The sequence below is a fragment of the Anopheles nili genome, chromosome 3 (genome assembly GCF_943737925.1).
Source record: "Anopheles nili chromosome 3, idAnoNiliSN_F5_01, whole genome shotgun sequence".
NCBI lineage: Eukaryota > Metazoa > Arthropoda > Insecta > Diptera > Culicidae > Anopheles > Anopheles nili.
Genome location: NC_071292.1, coordinates 47,163,267 through 47,182,124, shown reverse-complemented (window position 1 = coordinate 47,182,124; position 18,858 = coordinate 47,163,267). Strand labels below are relative to the sequence as shown.

At 47.5% G+C, this 18,858-nt stretch overlaps 1 protein-coding gene across 1 annotated transcript in view; it reads right to left on the bottom strand.

Annotated features, from left to right (window-relative positions):
- LOC128724459 (protein dead ringer) overlaps positions 1-18,858 on the bottom strand; it is an 89,867-nt gene that overhangs the window by 60,815 nt on the left and 10,194 nt on the right. Inside the window, exons 2-4 of the mRNA XM_053818183.1 lie at positions 11,176-11,338; positions 10,536-11,048; positions 9,932-10,032 (exon numbers count right to left, since the gene is read on the bottom strand). Of these exons, the coding sequence (XP_053674158.1) occupies positions 9,932-10,032; positions 10,536-11,048; positions 11,176-11,338 (777 nt within the window). The remainder of the gene's footprint in view (positions 1-9,931; positions 10,033-10,535; positions 11,049-11,175; positions 11,339-18,858) is intronic.

Sequence of the window (18,858 nt, the reverse complement as noted above, 5' to 3'; positions counted from 1 at the left end):
GTTGGAGGTGGTGGCCGCACTTTCCGCTTATCCCATATCCCGCTCGTCAGATCCTGCGACCGCAATCCCGACAATGGGGTCCCAAACGAGCGAATGTGTGTAAGAGGGGGGGGGGGGAGTAAGGGATCGAGGAGAAATAAACGAGAGCCACACAGGGCCCTTAACAAATATTGGATCCCCGGCAAGGAATGGGTGCATATTGAATGTAATTTGAAAATAGAAAATAATTACCATCACGGCGTCACGGTGGGGGAGGGTACATGGGAGTGAGTGATGAAGTGAATGAGAGAAAGAGAGAGAGAGAGAGAGAGAAGGAAAAAAAACAGCAACTTTCATAATGCTCCCGGTGACGAGGGTATTAATATTAAATACTGCTATAATCCTATTTCTCTCATCCTCTACACCACCGTCACTCGTCCATCCCACCCGCAGCATCCTCGACACACACACACACACGCCGCTTGTTGATGTATCAATTTCCACAAAGCAGCATGGAGGCCGGAGCATTAAATAATTACCACCACCCGAGCACAAACGGACGCCATTCAGCGCGTTTCTGTGGCCGTGGGAGTCGCGAGAAGCCGTTTTACCGATTTTCCCTCACTGACGCCACACTTCTACAGGTGAACGTGAGGCGAGAGCATAATCCCACCCGTGGATCGTTTCCCCAAATGCCCCCGCCAGGTCTCCCAACCCAACCCACCGGCATTATTCATCAGTCAAACGTTTTGTCAAAAAAAAAAAACGAAGAAAGAATGAAAGAAAAGCCCAACAGCCGAGCAGGCGCGCATGAAAGATCGTCTCTCGCGGGCTTTTAATCCTTCCGTCGATCAATCCTTTCCGCGGGTGGGACGCCCCGGGTGGGATGAAGTCGCCGACTGTCGTGAAACGGAAGAAGCAAGTTCATTCATGGGTTTCGCTAAATGGCGTGCGGCAGGAGATTTGACTAAAGCTTTCCTGCGTGGCGACAGAAAACCCGTGGTGTGTCGCGTTCCCATTCTCACACCCCTTTAGGGTGGTGTGTTGACTCTATTAAAAAGCGAAGGAAAAGAGTTCCATTTTCATTCAATTTGTAGCGCGCGATCGTCGGCCTGTGTGTGTTTCGTTTGGCTTTTTATTTCTCGCTTCGCCGATGCCCGGGGTTGCCGGCAACAATGTTGGCGTGGCGTGAAGAGAAATAAAATTTATACGACCCATACGTGCGGTGAACACAATTTATCAAAGCAGACCTTAAAACCGTAAACCGGCTTTAGCCGGCCAGCTCAGAAGACGACGATTTGTCTCGTGAGTGATTCGAGGTGCTCGATCTTCACGCCAAAAGAGAAAACCCCGTTTTTTTTTTTCGCAGCCCGCATCAGATCACTCGATCACGCGCGACAAAACGATCGCAAAAACAACCATTCATTAACGAGCGAACTCGCCCGCCAGCAAGGGGGGACACAAAATTCACACACAATTCATCACACCACAGCAAAGTGGGAGCTAATAAACTGATTGCGCGTGCACGAGCGATGAAACAAACGTTTTGTCACAATGTATGCAAAATCCGCCCTCTTTTCATCGCGTTGTGCCGATGGTGTGCCCTTCCGATCGGTCGGATGCGGGAATGATAAATTGGGAAGTAAATGAACTGCCATGTACAATCGCAGGCCAACAGGCAAGCAGCCAGGGCCCTCTCTCACCGTCATGGAGTGGAACGCAAATGCAAAACAGAAACCGTAGCCTCGGTGTTCGAGCTTTCGAGCCACGCTCAGAAACCATTACAGAGAAGAGAAGGTCTAAACGGGCGATGTGTGACGACCCGACGACCTACAGGGCATTTATTCTGAACTAAGCGAACTAAGAAGTCAGCAAACTTCTATTGGGTTGCATAGTTTTATTGCATTCTGCGCTCGCGAAATGGTACGAGCATAATGTAACCGTTCAGCAAAGGCGCTATCGGCGTCTGACGCGCGCCTAACACCCAACTGATAGCGAACATTTACCGACGCCGCCAGTAGTCGCGGGGCAACAAAAGCGAATTTATACATAGGGAAATAAACGCGATTCTGCGCGATGTATTAAATCGCAGCATGAGAGCCACACATAAATATGCATGATTGCCCTCGAACGGCTTTATGCTACCCAGCGCGCTGAACGGCTAATCTCGCGAGCTGATCCTTCTAAGTTAATGCCTACGTCGTGTTTCGTGCAGTCACGCCGACGGATCGCTCACGCAAGCTCCCGAAGGAGCAGCAACAGCAACACAACGCAAAAGAAAAGCCCCCACAGCAGAACAGTGCTGCTGGCGTCGACTCGCGTGCACTGAAGGAAGCTGGAGGATGGTGTATTAGCATCGTACACAGCTGCAGACATGGTGCGACCCGCGAAACCCGTGATAAATGCATGGAGCGAACACGAGCGCGAAAAAGAGTAATGTACATCATGTAAAACACTATAAAACGTCTATCAGCAAATTAATCTACCGCAAACGAGGAACGGTGTCTTGTGTGAATGCACCACACGTTGCAACTGCACTCTCGTGGCTTTTGGAATGTCCCACGGGGTCGCACCAATGCTTGAGGTTGAGTTGGACACAAATCATCACCGGTGGGATGTGCGCTAATTCGCACGTCGACTCTCCGATGAGAAGTAAGACCACCGGCGAAACGCTGGATTGGGTGAACATCGGCAAACATCTAAGCGGAATTTCCCCGGCCAAACCGTTTCCACGTCGTTGAGAGAGCGAGAGCTGCATTAAACTGTGCTACTTTATGGGTGGTGAGTTTTCGCCAATTTCACCCAACGACTGGTGCGGATTTGGTGGTCTCGGTTTGGTTGTCACTGTCACTGGTGAGCAAATGGCCCGAAATCAGTGCATCGGTGCATTGGTGCATCGTAAACTGCACTGAAATACAGCCCGACTAATTTGGGCCTCTGGAGCTGCTTTGAAGTGGGGTTGGTTTGGGTTCGATCGGGAAAATTGACTGCACGTGGGAGAGACGTTGCTTGGGCCGTTTTTCCCCGCTTGTTTGTTTTGTTCCGAAACTCCATTTGTAGCTACTTAAGGGTGGGGATATTTATGGACGAACATACAGCCCGCCCCGCGAGTGATAATAAACCTGACGGTGTGGTTGAATAAATAAATGCAGTATGAAATGCGGTTGAAGGTGGAGAAAAACGGTTATAAATTTGCTTGCCAAAGTGCAGTGCAGTCCTGAAACAATATCTAATCCGAACAAATATACTTCTCTTCAAGCTGTGGTACGTTTTCAGTATTAAGAACAACCTATTGGATGCCCCAAAAAAATTCAAACAATGCACAAGCCTACAAACAGTTTCATTTAAACATACCGAACGCATGGTTTGAGACGCCTAAGAAAAGTGCTAACTCAATTAGTGCACCCATTCTACATTCCAACGAAACAATACCCTTCTACTACGGCCTAACGAGATTTAACCGTTTGCTTTTCTTGCCGCGGCAAGTTCCACGAGGCGCGGCAGAATTAATGATAATTTGCAGAAAGGTACAATTTCATGTTTTATTGCCCGGTTAACCTGTTAATGTTGCAAAGAATTCCGCATCGAACGGTACATCGGTTTTCGCTGGTGTATTCTAAAACCCGTACCCTAGTGATAAGTGGTAGGGAATTTTAGAAGAAAAATCATTCCGAAAAGTAGGATTCCAATGCACGAAACGGCACGTACGAGTCGGGTAGAATTTCCACCGATGCTCCATGTGAACTTGAAGTAAGCGCACATTGCCACAGAATGATGAATTGTGGAAGGCTTGTGGCAGAGTTTGGCTCAAAATTTGCACCCAACGATGGAGCAAATTAATTTGCATGCATCTGCGCTGCCCAAAACCTGCCGCTCCGTGGCTCAACCGAATGCTTCCTTACGGCCAAACATCGCGTTTGCGGCGTTCTGCAGTAGCTACCCGCCAACAAATTGACCAATCAATCTTACCCGAACGGACGGAAGACGCGGAAGAACGTGGCGTCGTCGTTTGCTTTATTCTTCCCTTTGCCTTCCTCGGGAGGCTTCCTTCGCCGTTCCACACCGCCGATATACGCGCAAGGATATCGTTTAAAATATATTATTTCCCAGCGCCCGAGCGCACAATCGACCGGAATCGCATCATTATACTCACGCATGTGATAACGATTTTCGCCCAGTTCGGTTTGGCGCACTTACACAACCGAAGCACCGCAGCGAAAATGCTGAGCAGTTAATTCTCGGTGGCTCCGAAAGGATGCCCCTGGGCTGGTGAATAAAAGCGGAGAAGCGATTCTCCGGTCAGGGAAACCAGATCGAAGCAGCGCTAAACTCCAAATACAGAAGCTTTCGTGATAAGCTTATTTAATATAATTTGAATACTTTCCAACACCTTCCACGGTCCCCGGTCTGCCCGTGCCGATGCACGTGAGTCCTTTTCGGGTTCTCGGGAAGGAATAAAAGGAGGGCTTGGGCAATAATTTATAGCGAAGAAAAAGTGGTCTCGAAAACGAACCGTCCACCGTCCCTTTTCAGCCCGGTGGAAGCTCTGACGCGCGAGCCGCCCGAGAAAGTGAAGGATGAAATAATTTAGGAAAATTATCATAACTCCCATCGCTAGCGGACCAAAAGGCTCCCTGCTACGGGCGAATTCTCTACCCTACAACCCAAGTGCGTCCGAATTTGCAAACATCCTAAGACGTTGTCGTGATGGGAAGCATGTCTTAAATCCAAATCGGTTCGATCCTTGGCGTGCCCGGGCAAATGGAAGGAGTAGAATATAAAAAAAAACTCGTGAATGCAACGTTTTCATGACCAGCCAATTAATTCTCGTCTTATAGATTACACTTTTTGTGTTGTACTCTCTCTCTCTCTCTCTCTTTTTCTGTCTCTCTCCCGTACCACAAAGACCTTGAACTCGGGGATGGCTGAGCTCCAACGAAACCTTCGCCTTTTGGATCGGGAAAATCGCCCGGAATGCCGGTTGGCGTGGGGAAAATATTGACAGAATTCACGTTGATCGGACGTCCGTTTATGGGAGCGTATTCATGTCAACCTGCGTGGTAGTCATCCCATCATGCACCGAGAGGAGAACCCAAAAACCCGACGACGCCAGTTGCATTAGAGGCTATTTATATCAGCCACCCCAAAAGGTGTACATAAAAAGCCAGCATGCGAAGCCGCCAGGAACATGATCCGCCACTGCGAGGAGCAGCGAACAAGATCAGATAAAAAAACAAGCGGCACCTTGTGTGGGGTGAAAGATCGCAAGATGGGTTTCATCTCGCAGAAATTATTCACCAACGCGGATCAATGTCTGCGTGTGGAAGCGTTGGGAGAGAGAAAGCAAAAAAAAAAACCTAATGTAGCTGTCATTCGAGCGGTAAGTCCTGGGAATGAGCATTATCGAACCTGTCAGGTTTTAAAATAACAAAAAGCAAATCCATTTCTCTGAACTATTAACGCTGGTGTATGATTCTAACCTTTTTTTTTGCTAATAAACGCGGCGTTAATATTAAATGCAGCATGTTGAACAATTTTCCCGCTCACCATGACATGGTTAGCGTTGAAGCATAAAATGCAAACCTGTGCTAGAACATAAACCTGCTGTTCGATCGTCTAGCGCCAGCTAGATGATGCACCGTGATGAATTTGGTTGCGTAACCAACTCGCGAGACTCGCACTACCCGTCCAAGAGTGTATTACATTGCAACGCATCGGTCCGCGCTCGAGGAGGTGGCCTTTGGCACGGTGCGGTCTTATTCATAGACATGCGCATCCTAGAGACATCCGGAAGGCATTTCAACGTACCGAGCAGACGAATGAAAGGCGATCAACTATGTTGTGTGCCGCCCTGAACATAGAACCCCCGTTCAGCACCGGTAGAGTGGATGGAAAATGATGTGACGATGAAGGGAACGAGTACGTTGAGTACGGCCGAGAGAGAGAGAGAAAGAGAGAATGCACCACTAACGAAATTGAAATGTGACTAAAAGACAAATGCATCCGCATATATTACGAGTGCGAAATAACGAACGCCGATACCGTGGCGTTTGCACCGTGCGAGTAGTGTTGATGCATGGCGCATTCCGTAATGAAAAACCCGCACGCTCGAATCCTGCACCTTTTCTGCCTGCGTCACGACAGGGTCCACCGTTTTCTTTCGTGCGGCAGCGGCAGGCACAATTAGACTTCAATTTTTCGGTTTCAATTTCCGAGAGCGCGCGAGCCCTTTGCGGGTGGTGGGCAAAATGAAAAGCAAAAAAAGGAAAAAAAGAAACAAGGAAACCCGTCGATGTGCCAGCTCCTGATCGATGATCTCATTTTCCCTTTTTGCGCGGCTCTCTGATCGCTTAATCTCGCGCCCTCGGCATTCTCGAGGAAAACGCAAGCTGGGCAAAGGAAGCTCGCCTAATGCTTACCGCACACGCGTTCGTTATGAACGCTTGGAATAATTTCTGCCATAAGTCTTCGCGGTACGTGTCTCGAAAGGGTCGCTATGATGCATGGACTGAGCGATATGTCCGAGCCGCTTTCGAGCTGGCTTTCGAGCACGATCTAATTCAAGCGCGACGCGTGAATCAAATGCCACCATAATAGAGCCAATATCATTGTTGCAACGATCGAATCGGGATGGTGTTGTGAAGCGCAATAAAAAAATATAATATGTGTTAAGAAAAAACCCGCCCATCAGCTCCATGTCGTCATGCCATTTTCCCCCGAACCGCAGCGGCATCGTCACCAATAATAAACGTATTCGGTTTCGATCCGGCCGGTCGCCGGGGAGCTAATTTAATTAGACGAACGTGACATTATGTCAAATTATATTGGCGCGGCCAGATTGCGGTGCCGACGAAACGCAAACAAAACGATGCAATCCTGCGCCTTATTCGCTTGCCCCATCTGCGCCATCAAAGAGTGCGCTCTGAGTCAGACGGATGCTCCGGAACCCCGGGGGCCGGATGTCACAGACTCCGTCATCGGCGTGTCAGACCGCGCGCAAACACGATCCACGCTGGTGGACATGCTCGACAAATTTCCCGAGTGCCGCATATGGTGGTGTTGCGCGGTCGATTATGGAGCGTGTTGTAATTTAACCGTCCGTCGAGGAGACGTCCTTATAAATATAAATGCTGGCGCGATCTGGCCGTTTGATTTATTCTTGTTGCTGCTGTACTATATCCCGAAGCATTGTACGTGCGCAGCGTCACTGAGGGTGGAATTGAACGAAATCGTGCCACCCAAGTCTCCCCAAGCGCATTGGTGGCTCGATGTTGAACTTTCAACTGCAAACGGTCCTATGGTCCACATGTGTTCGTTCGTTGGCGTGTGATCAACGGGAAGAATTAATAATCAATCATTGTCACGCTGGGGGGAAAAATACAAACACGCACACAGCCAAACGTTTCCATTTCCTCCGGACGGGTTTTCCTCCTCCGTTCGCTGGAGAAGGAGAAGACTCTTGGAGTTGCTCTAATTTGGTAGTCCCCAAATCTGCCGGAACACGGTGACAGACATCGGATAGTGCGCTAGGTTGATCAGGATTCATAGATCAACATGGTGCATCGGATTAAATGTTCTCTCCATCCTGCGATCGGCAACACGACGCCATGGAACAATCCACCATGAAGCACGGAGTTATTTATGGACTCTCTCCTGGCTACTCGGGGCTTTCAGAGCTCTAGTAGGACTGCTGGGTGTCACATTATAACCTCCGTTTCGTCGAAGCTGAGCTACAAATCGATTAGTGAGAGCATGGAAAATAACAATATTGAACACAGCCCCGTTGATGGAAGGGTCGTAGAAGTTCGTCGTGAAACATCGATCGAATAAACGCTGGTTCGAGTCGTTTGAGTGAACAAAAACACACCAGCCCAAAGACGAACTCTTCCACGGGGTCCCTTCTGATGGGAAAATTTATATCAAATTACCGAGAGCACGGCTTCGGCCAGTTGCTGCAGGGGGTAGTTGGTGTTCTTTGTCGTACAATAATCGAACGCTTTCCAACCATAAAACGTCGGTATGATCAACACGACAAATGGTGTACGATTGCGTGCATGACAAACTGGGCATGAACGTACTTACGAACGAGGCGATGTACGAACTTCTCGGATGAAATACAGATTTATTATAACTGTACCATTTTAATCGGACACAGCGTGTGTTGAATAAGGGGTGACACATTATGAAAAGCTAGAGCAATAAAAATAAAGTACAATTTACATGTTTTTTTTTACAGTAAATTGTCTCAACATCACTGAGATGTTTTAATGAGTATTGTAACGCCTATTCACTGTAATCTTGGAAAATGTTAATAAATGTATTCATGCAAGTCATTGTTCTGTGTTTAAGTAAAAGAAATGTGACACTTTTAAAAAATATGCAAGAAACAGAACAATCTAAAACTAATCCTTAGCATTATGATTTAAAAATTAACAAGAAAGGTGAATGAAAATTAGAAAAAAGTTGATACTAATTGCATTTGATTCTATCGTTATTTTGTATGGCAGCAATAATTGAATTCAGTTGAAAATAAAAATCTTATATTTATTAATCTCTTCTAAAGTAATAGTTAACTAAATAAGTTTAATCAATATTCCTTTAACAGTCTAGAAAACCAAAATACATCAAATCCCTTCATATAAAAAAACCCTTTCCATCAAAGACACACCAGCGCAAAAGTCGATCCTACAATGTGCCTTTCATCATCGATTTCACAGCTTTTTACCCCAGGGCAAATAGACAAATCACTCTCGTTGCAAACCCACCATAATGCATCAGGTGCAGCAAGCGATGAGTTTCTCTACGATCCTCACTCGCTCGCTCACTCACGCGAAATTATCATCTCTTGTCTCGCGTAATCGCACTGCTACCACTGCGTTTGCGTACGCGCCGGTAATGAATATTCATCCCCGCGTGACATCGGCAATAAAATGGATGACACAAAAAAGAAAATGTTGAGCTGGCTAGGCAAAGAGCAAAAAAAAGCAGCAACAACCTACTCATCTACCGGACTGTGCTGATCGACGGTGATCGCAAACGAACGGTGCATAAATGCAGCCAAGCCAATCTGAACGCGCCGTCGCGACTACTCGAAGCGGGAAACTGCGCACTCGACTCGACTTGGTGCGAGTATTAATTAATAGAAACGTGCTATTGACTCTCGATCGGCAATTAATCAGTCGGTTATGGGTGTAATTTATCTTGAGCACCAACCATGCCGAGCCCTTCACCACGAGCACTTGGCGTGCGTTAAGTCGTGGCTTTCTTTGATTGCATTCAAACGCGCGCACACGCATACGATGCAGCTTTCTACTGTATTTGTAGTACATTTTCTGGGTGTTGAAAGGAGTTAGCAAACCTCTTAGTAAGGGTTACATTATTACCTGTCTGGGAGCTTGTTTTGGATGAAAATGCGATGAAACTCCTTAAATCGAATCTTAATACATCCAGTTAGTATAGTCCATCAAATGGAACCAAGAACCATGTTACTTGTAGTCTAATCCACGGAAGCGAATATAATAAATCCACGTCGCTTTACTGAATGCAGACGAACATCTGCCGACGCTGGTTAGCCTTCGTTCCGTTGCCAATGCGCCATGTTTATCGTTGCATTAATAGTTAATTAAAATTGTAAACATCATGAATGATTGTATCCATAAATATTGATGCCACAACCCCCTTTCGGTGGCCATTTTCCAGCATCTCCCTCCGCACACCGCAGACCATAAATAAGGTAGCGAAATGGCAGCTTCTGGTTCGCTATAAAAATGGCAATCTTTTGATTGCAAAATTATGACCCAACTGGGGTGGTTTGAGAAATTACGAATCACTCGCCCGATGTGGGCATGCGAGGAAAACTTCACGCCACGCATGTGTGTGTGTGGTGTTTTCCGTCTCGTTTCCCAGGTGTTTCCTCCTACCGAGGTTCGAGTCCTTCTCATCGTGTACTTACCTGGCGCACTTGCTTGAACTGCTCCTCGAAGCTCCAACCGTTGTTTTGCTGCGACGAGTTCGACGTTTCGCTCGAGGTTGACGAATTGGAGCCGGGATTGCCTGGGGTGATTAAAAATGGGAAAGCGCATTGCGGTGTCAGTACGGCGCGACATGGGGATGCAATTTGTCTTACACCGGCAATATTCGTGGCCGGTCGGGGGATCGAAGGAGGCCAAGTCAATAAGCGATCGAGTGATTGGGACTTTGTACTACAAATTGGTGATGATTTTTTACTCAAATATGCAGATGAGCAAAAATGATGCATCACAGATACGTTTACGATCGCCAAATTGTGATGATGAATTGGGTGAAACATTGGATTTCTTTGGAACGTATTTTTGCATGCAAAACAAGCCCTTTTTCCTTCAAATTAAGAGGATTGTTAAACCCGGCGGGTGGTAACTTTTTGCGTCTAGTTCGAAAATTGAAATAAAATACTTTTTTACAAAAACATTGCCTGAAACCTCCGGAGAGCTCTGACGCACGCAAAAATACGATCGAATACGAAACTCTTATCAAGGTAAAACAAACAAAAAAATAGTTTAGAGAAAATGCATTCTTACCATCCTTGCTGATCGGTGCGTTCGGCAGCGTGAACGAGAAATTGGCCCCATTCTGCGAACCCGCCTGTGTCTGTGTGCTGCCGCCTGCCCCACCACCACCACCTCCTCCTCCTCCTCCTCCAGCACTCATGGATCCTCCACTAGAACCCCCACCTCCTGCACCAATGGCGCCTCCACTAACACTAGCCCCACGGGAATCCTCTCGACCAGTTCCAAACATTCCCAACCCATTTCCGGACACGCCACCATTCGCCGCACTAGCCGCAAGGGCTGCCCCAAACGGTGAAGAGGCAGCATGAAGGGCCGCAAAATCGGCCGCCATCTGTTCACCCATCAGCGCTCCCACCTTCATGTCGCGCACCTGCATCTTCAGCTTCTCGAGCACATCCCCAGGGTGGCCCGAAGCCAACCCCGATGCCAGCCCGCTCAACCCGGGCACGTTCATGTTCAAAGCCGTCAGGTTTCCGAGCACCCCCAGGGGGTGGTTTGCCCCAAACTGGGCGGCTGCTGCTGCCGCTGCGGCCGCCGCTGCCGCTGCTGCCGTCGCCTGGCTGTGGAGCAAAAATGAGAAAAAGGGTTTGGGAAAATTAATATGAGCCTAATTAGGAGGCGAGGCGGTTCCGAGTGACCGGCGCGACGTACCTTAGCTCCGAGTGGTGGTCTGGACTTCTGCCAAACTCCATGCCGGATGTCATTTTCGCGTCCGGAGACGGCCGCTTCACGTTGACACCCTCGTCACTTGACTCTCCGTCCCGGCCGGGATCCGTCGTTTCGTGATCCGAGTGTTCGTCGGCGATGTTTGACTGTGTTTTGGGTGAAAAAGAGGACGAAAGGATGCGCTTAAAAACGGGGCGAAGCTCGAGAATCACACACCCTCGGGGGCAAACGGTGAGATCAGGGTGTTGTGAGCATCGTTGTTTTCCCAGTGGAAAGTGCAAACACGTGATACTTCTGCCTGTGCGATAAGAAGTGCTCGCTTTAGCTACGGAAACGACACGACATCTCAGCTTTTTTCGACAAATCTGCCACGCCACTAGAAAGTGCTCCACAAAACCGATTCGCAAGTTGACCTCCGGCGTGAGGTGAAGGACCACGCCAACCACACGCGGGATAATTAATCATAAGCTACGAATAAGCGATAAACTGGCGCGTACGATCTCACGCCCAGACGCTCAGCCTCATTCGTACGTATATTTAACACCCGTTCTGATACATTGTTGGCCGCCCAGCAGCTCGGTTCGGTCTGGTTAGCACGACGACTCGCCAACAGTCCCCATTGCAGTGATGGGAAAACATTCAATCCACACGCGGGTGCTAGAGACGCGATCGAGGTGCTCCATCTTCAGACGATCAACCGATCCTCGATCCTCAACCATCGCATTGGGGTGTTAGGGCACAACACCGCGAGATGGAAATAAAATACAGCTCCCTTCGCCGTTCGGTAGCACTTTTATGGCCACTTTTATAAGCCAGTGGATTTCGGTTGATATTAAACTGTCAAATTAATGAAATTGATGTAATTTTTACGCTCTCGCGCTGGCCTCTCCGCCGGTAGTGGCGTTTGTGGTGAGAAAAAGCCAGGCTACAGTGTCTAGCAGTCGTCTGTATGGTGGAAAATGCCGGGACCGATTTATTTCACACTTAACGTTCGATTCCACGCGGATGGTGAGGAACAAGGTGTTGAACCTGGGTGCCAGCGGCGCTTACCGATTGTCACCACTCTGGGCCCACTCTGGCCCGGTATTTGAGGGGAAGCTTTTTTGCCTTCTTTTATTAAGATCCCGAACAACGCTGGCGTGCAGGTTCACGCCACGGGGTCACATGGGAGATTGAGATGGATAAATAAGCGACCCAATCCTGCCCGAGCCGATCCGGTGTTCGAGCGTGGGGGAATTTGTTATAGCATATTAATTTGCGCCGGAATGGGGATGTTCGTGTTGATCGCACGATGTGGCGGTGTTGGATCGACCAAACGACACAGATGGCATCTAATTGAATAATTTATTGGCCAGTTGAAATGCGTCGCGTTGACAGCGCGCGAGTGATAACATGACGCTTTCATCAGGTCGCGAGGATCACGATCGTGGTGTTGAGTAAACGATTTCGCTCTCAGTTTATTGTGTACGGGAGAAAAAGAACATTGGCGAGTTTCAAGGTTTGCAAACACCCCTGCACAATCAACAATTATTTTCATGATATGATATTGAAATAATATGCAAATGCCACCAACAACTGAATGGCTAAACAGCAATTAAACATCTATCTTTGATGACGTGAATCTGTGGCGTAAATAATGTATTAAATGCAGATTTTTGCAAACAACAGCCAAATGTTTTATGTTTAACATTCGATCGCTGAAAGTAACAAGCGTGTGATAAATGTTCAGTGATAACAGTTTTACTCTATCTGGCTTGAGCAATTGCTCATTAAACTAATTGCTCGATTTCAAATGGAAAAATTGTGAACTCTAGTTTACTCTACGTGAAGGGATTTTTTATGCCTTCAACAACGGCTTTGGCTTACAACATATGTTTAAAAAAAAATATCTCTATTGAGTCACAGTACGCTCGATAACAATGACTAATGAAATGTGGTGTGTCGGAATGAACCCGGAAGGTAATAATAAAAAGAAGAGAAAAAACCCGTGACGCTCTAACTATTTTCCAGTGATTTCCAGCTCGAATGCAGTACATTTCACACCATTTTATAAAAATCGCACCTCCCACCAAGAGCGACTTCCCATTTGCGATGAGGACATAAATTAAACCACATCCACACCGGACATGGGTGCGCCTTCCAGCGAACTCTAGAGAGCAGCAAACGTGTACCACATTTCATTACATATGCGTGTGGTGAGATTTCTGCCCCACACCTTATCGTGCCTGACTCATCTTCTCGCCGAGCCAATATGGCGGAAGTGGCGTTAAAAGAGCGTACATTGTATTTATTGATCCAACAGACATTTAAATTCAACGCCAACGGAACTTAATCTCGCGCCCGAGCGAATGCCCTTTCCGGACTCGCCCTGGACGGAAGTGAAGCAATAAAAGATCACTCGTCTGCGGCCGATCGCGGGTCCTGTCGCAGGGTCGATATTGATCGGGTGGCTTGCGCCAACAATTGGGAGCAATGCAACAAAGCCGAAGTGGTAAACGACGGGCAGAAGGAACAATCACGGGTGGGAACGAGTTTCGAGGGTGTTCCAGACGCATGTAAAACGTTACCGCAAACACACGCACCGACGATTTGACGGTATAAATATTACACCAACGTTGGACTGGTGCGGCAACGCAAGGCTGGAATTTCCATAGTATTACAATATGAAAAGACATCAATGTTCGATCTCGAAGCGGCCTGAAAGCATGTCGACTGAAGCCGCATCTGTGGCGTTTGCCGTCCATGGCTTTATTGTAATGAAATTCTTTTCTTAAGCAAATAACGCCCTGTGGATGGGTAGAAGGACCGATTGGGACGTAACATAATTTGCTTTGATTTTTCTCCGGTCCTGCACCTCCACGGTTCGACCGGTTACTGAGGCGATCGTTTAACACTTCTACTTCCCTCCAAGCGGTCCGGTTTCTTTTTTTCTACCTCTCTTCTCGAGCCGCGTTTCCTGCGGGAGAAACAAAAAAAAAGCGAAAAGCAAAACAAGCCGATCCACGTCTTTCTCAACCGGGCAACCCACGCCTCGTGCCGCGGCAAAGGGTTTGGCGTCAAAGGGAAGGAAACAGGAAATTCGAAAATCAACACTATCCCTCGGCTCGGTGTGATGAAATATGACAAACTTGCCGGTGGGCGAAAGGCCAAGGAAGAAAGCGCACGCGAGTGAGCAATTGTCTGGTTGTGTTTGGGTGTGTAGGAGAGAAATTTTATGATAAAAAAAAACCTAAAACAAACCAATCGAAATTCGCAAAATCGGGACCAATCTGTTAATATCATTATCATTTATTTAAGGACGGCCAGGCCGTATTGAGGCTTAAATAATTGTTTCTGGACTGAAAGGCATTTCCTCCCAACAGTCGCTGTGAGCCTTATCCCGGGCTGACTCGGTTAATTTTGCTAGTGGATCTATGTCATAAAAGGACCAATCTTAGCGACGTGATAATTTGTATGATTTCTCACATAAAGGGATTTTGATTTTACCTCAAAAAGTCTTCAAAACAAGGCTACTTGGATCAAGCACTCCGTTACCTAGTAACCAAAAGATAGAGAAGGAGAGAAAAAGTAAACTCCCGCGATTGCAGAGAGTGATTTTTGAGGATGGACAATCCGGTCCAGAAAAGGATTGACCGCGTCACGTCACTAGGCCGCCACGAAAATGTAATGTAAATATTAGCCCGAAAAGAAGATCGACCCCGGGACAAACAAGTGTTGTACGTGGCCCGTATAACTGCTGCTCGGGCCACACCGAATAGACGTAAAAGACAGAACAAAGACGCCAATCCTCTCGCAGGAGTGCCGGCCGAGGGTGCCCTATGTTGGTTTAATACCTGTGCCCGGTGTTTCGCACTTGTTTGGCTAAATCGTTTAGATTCCACTTTGCGTTGCGGTGGGTGGAAAATGGGAACCGGAATCAATTTTGGCCTCACGAGAGGAGAATAATAGCTTGCGAGCTAACGTCAATCTGTTTAAACACTTACACACACGCTTGCGCTTTTGTTTGGGTTGGGAAATGTAGCGACCAGAGACTTGTTTGTTGAAATTTTTAACGTTTTTATTTCATTCAAAACGTCATTACTTTGAAATTCAAGAAAAAAAATTAGGACTATTATATTGGCAAACATTTGGTTTTCAATTTTAACTAGTACAGTAACATAAAAGAGCGAGTGAGTAAAAATAGTATCATATTATTCTTTTGGTTTTTAAGATCTGTTCAATCTATGATTTCGAACTTTTTCAATCATGCATATCAACAAACTAGAAGACCTAACCTATCATCAAACGCAAGAAAACACGTCAAATCCTTTATAACAGTACCACAAAAGGGCTACGTTAAAACTCATACCACAAACGTGTGTGAATGATTTGGATGTCGAATCTCTTATGAGAGATGTATAAAATCAAAAAAATGAGCCAAACATATCACATATTTTCGTCCGTCATTAAACACATCCGCTGTCACGACGTCCCAACCTATTCAGGTCCTTGTTGACACAATCAATTTGAATATTGACATATCAGGCGAGACAAGAGGCTAATTAATGAAAAAAATAAAAACGTCCGTTCTCTTCACAGCCTCACGTAGTCCTGTGGTCTATGGGCTGTGGACTGGCTGGAAGCCCACAAAGCCTTCGAGAACCTTCTGCCCGATGCCTACTTTGTAGCCTGCAGCGTAGCGCGCGAAAGTGCATTTAATGTGAATTCACTCGTGCAAGGCCTACTCGGTCGCGTCCGGTTGATGAGCGCATCCAAGCCACGCAGACGTTCTTCCAATCGTCAGACCACGACCCAAGAACATGGCAGGCTTCTTGGTGGTCTCGTAGATTAACATACATTCCTTCCGCTTCGGTCCTTCACGCTCCTTCCCAACTCCTCAGCTCAACTCGGTTCTGCTCTCCAGAAGCTTCGCTTTATTACGTGCGATATAAAGCTTTATAGTTCAACCGTACGATCCAGCCTCGGGACAGGCTAACGACGACGCCTAGAAGTTAAACAACACAAAAAAAGCGACCCAACCGGCAAAGAATGGCCGTGGTCAAACGGCAACACCTGCGGGAAAAAGAGAGCTGCTGTTTGATGCCTCAGACCGGGACAAGACCGGGATTGAAATGCATTATTACAAACAAGAAAGTTGGCCCTTCGGCTCGAACTGACCAGTTGTTCTCCAAACCCCTTCGGGGGGGGACCTTTTAATATCAATGTGTGACTTTGGACGAGGGCCACCGGCTCAATCCCTCCGCAACAGACTCCTACTCCCGGTGCATCCGATGCACTCGATGCACCCGTGCGAGAGGCGCGCACTCGGACGATAAATACATTCGTAAGGGTAAAATCAATATTTGCTCGCTTATTCACACAACGCGCACGCATTTTTCTTTCTCTCTCTCTCTCGCTCGCTCGTGCGCCCAACGCTCGCTCCTTTCAGCCGCTCTCCTACGCAACTTTCCTTGATCAAACGGCGATGATGATCGGGATAATGTAATGTTGAAGATTCCAGTCCCGATCCCAATGGACGCAGCATCCCGCGGTCCGCCTGGTTCTGGTTTTTTTTTAATGCAAACACAAACGCGTTTCACCGGTGCGAGGCGGTCGTGATTTGCTAAAAGAATTCTCGGCACGCTCATGCCCGTGCATGAAGTACATGCTAATGAACGATAATTACGACTTGTCTATAGAAGAGCAGCTCGGGTTGGGGTTTTTTTTCTTCCATTATTTTATTCATTTGCATCGAAGCTCACGGTGCACCTTTGGCTTGAGCCCCGTTGGGCTCGTTAGTGGCCGTACTGCCTGAAGAAAAGGAAGCATATTTTATCACACTACTGAAGGCTGTTCTACGGGGCTTGAGGTCTTAACACAATCCCAGCGCTGTTCTGCCTGCACAATGTAATAAAAACTATCACCACAAATAAACATATAGCGCCCGACTCGAACAGCAATTGACGGGGACAGAACGCTCAAATCGATCACACAATCAGAGTCAATAAAATCGCATCAAACTGGCATCGGGCCATGCACAAAAAGGACATCGGTAACGGATCGAGTCCCTAAACAAACAAACCCAATCCAATTGCTATCACTTACCGAAAGGGCGCTCGTTAGCGTACGGATCGTGCGCAAGGATCAAGGAGATGCGGGCTTGTCGTGTTTGCCAATCGACCTCACTCATCCTCGTCGTACGCCCGGGGGACATATCTCATAGCCCAATTTCCCAATTATCTTGCCTCGGGTTAGGAGCGGGTTCATTATGGCTCAAAATCAGATCCCATTTCGAAGCGCCACAAAGCTAACCGGCTATGAAACATGCTGCATGCTGGGTTAAACTTCCCTTACAGCCCGCTGATGATCTGATCACCGTGACAAGGTACATCTAAAGGACCAACATCGAAAGCAAACCCACGCACTCACCCACAAAACCCATACAATTTCGATTCCGGTAGATCGATAATCGCGGAGCGGAGGCGTGAAAAATGGAACCCGATCTATTTTCCCTCCCCATGATCGAAACTCCGGAATATTCGTACCGGTTCGATTTTACCACGCTTGTCAACCATCGCTGCACCGTTAATAAGCCGACCCCGTCCCACATGATGGCTGGTGTTGGCCTCGTGCGGGCCACTTTTCCGAATTCCGAGCAACTTAATTAAAGCCCTCGGACCACGGTGATGGTACGGGCAACATTATGACATTATGATTTATGTATCGATCTGTGCAGTCCGTGTGTAGAAAGGACGCTTCGTGTCCGTTGACCTGCCACTCGAACGCCAACGCCCACAGCACACCGTGTGAAATCGAATCCTTCAAATCCTTCCGACGGAACGTGCTGATGGAAGGAAGGAAAATATGAAGTGTGAGACGCCGAGAGCACGGGTAACATTATGATATCATTCCGCTTCGACGACGGCAGGATACGGTTTCTGGGTGCAGTTTATTGCGAGCATGGAATCGTACCGTCTAGGCCCTCGAGGGGAGGGGACGATGTTTCTTGGGCGGCATATTCTTGCGTGGCTTCCCTTTAGAAGGAAGCCCTCTAGTAGAAGTTTGTCTTCGACCGAGAGAGCCTTCAGCAGGGCACGGTCAGTCGCCACGCGTTGATAGCAATATAAAAATTGTGGTGAATATAAACGCAGGAAACTTGATATTACATACGGATTTTAATTTGAACGTGGCGGCGTCGGAGTCGGAGCCGTAAGTACCTCGGAACGTGCTCGGTTGGAGGCGATGATCACGTTTTTTTTTCTCATAGCCGACATACCTTCGAAAGCCCACAGGAACGTTGGTGAAGGAACGGAGCATATCCGCTTATGCCGTTTGGCGACTACGGGGAGCAGGATGGTCGCGTTCGAGTGGCAGTTCGAGGAAAATTTCACTCATGCATTAGCCTAAGAATAGCGCAGCTAATGTCGGGTAACTGATTTGCTATCAAATTTGGTGGAAGCTACCTTAAAACAAGCACAAACATGCCTTAAGCTTATGAGTTTTTCAGTGGGACCTTGGAAAAACTATTCAAACCTTTGTCGCTGTGCTAAAAGAACACCAATAGGCGCTTGCAGCATAAATCAAGCTGCCCGTTATTAACAAGAAGCTCCACCATCCGAAGGTCCACCACCCCCGTCCCAGGATGGGTGGTTCGATCTGCTTGTTATCATAATTTGCGCTTTAGCAA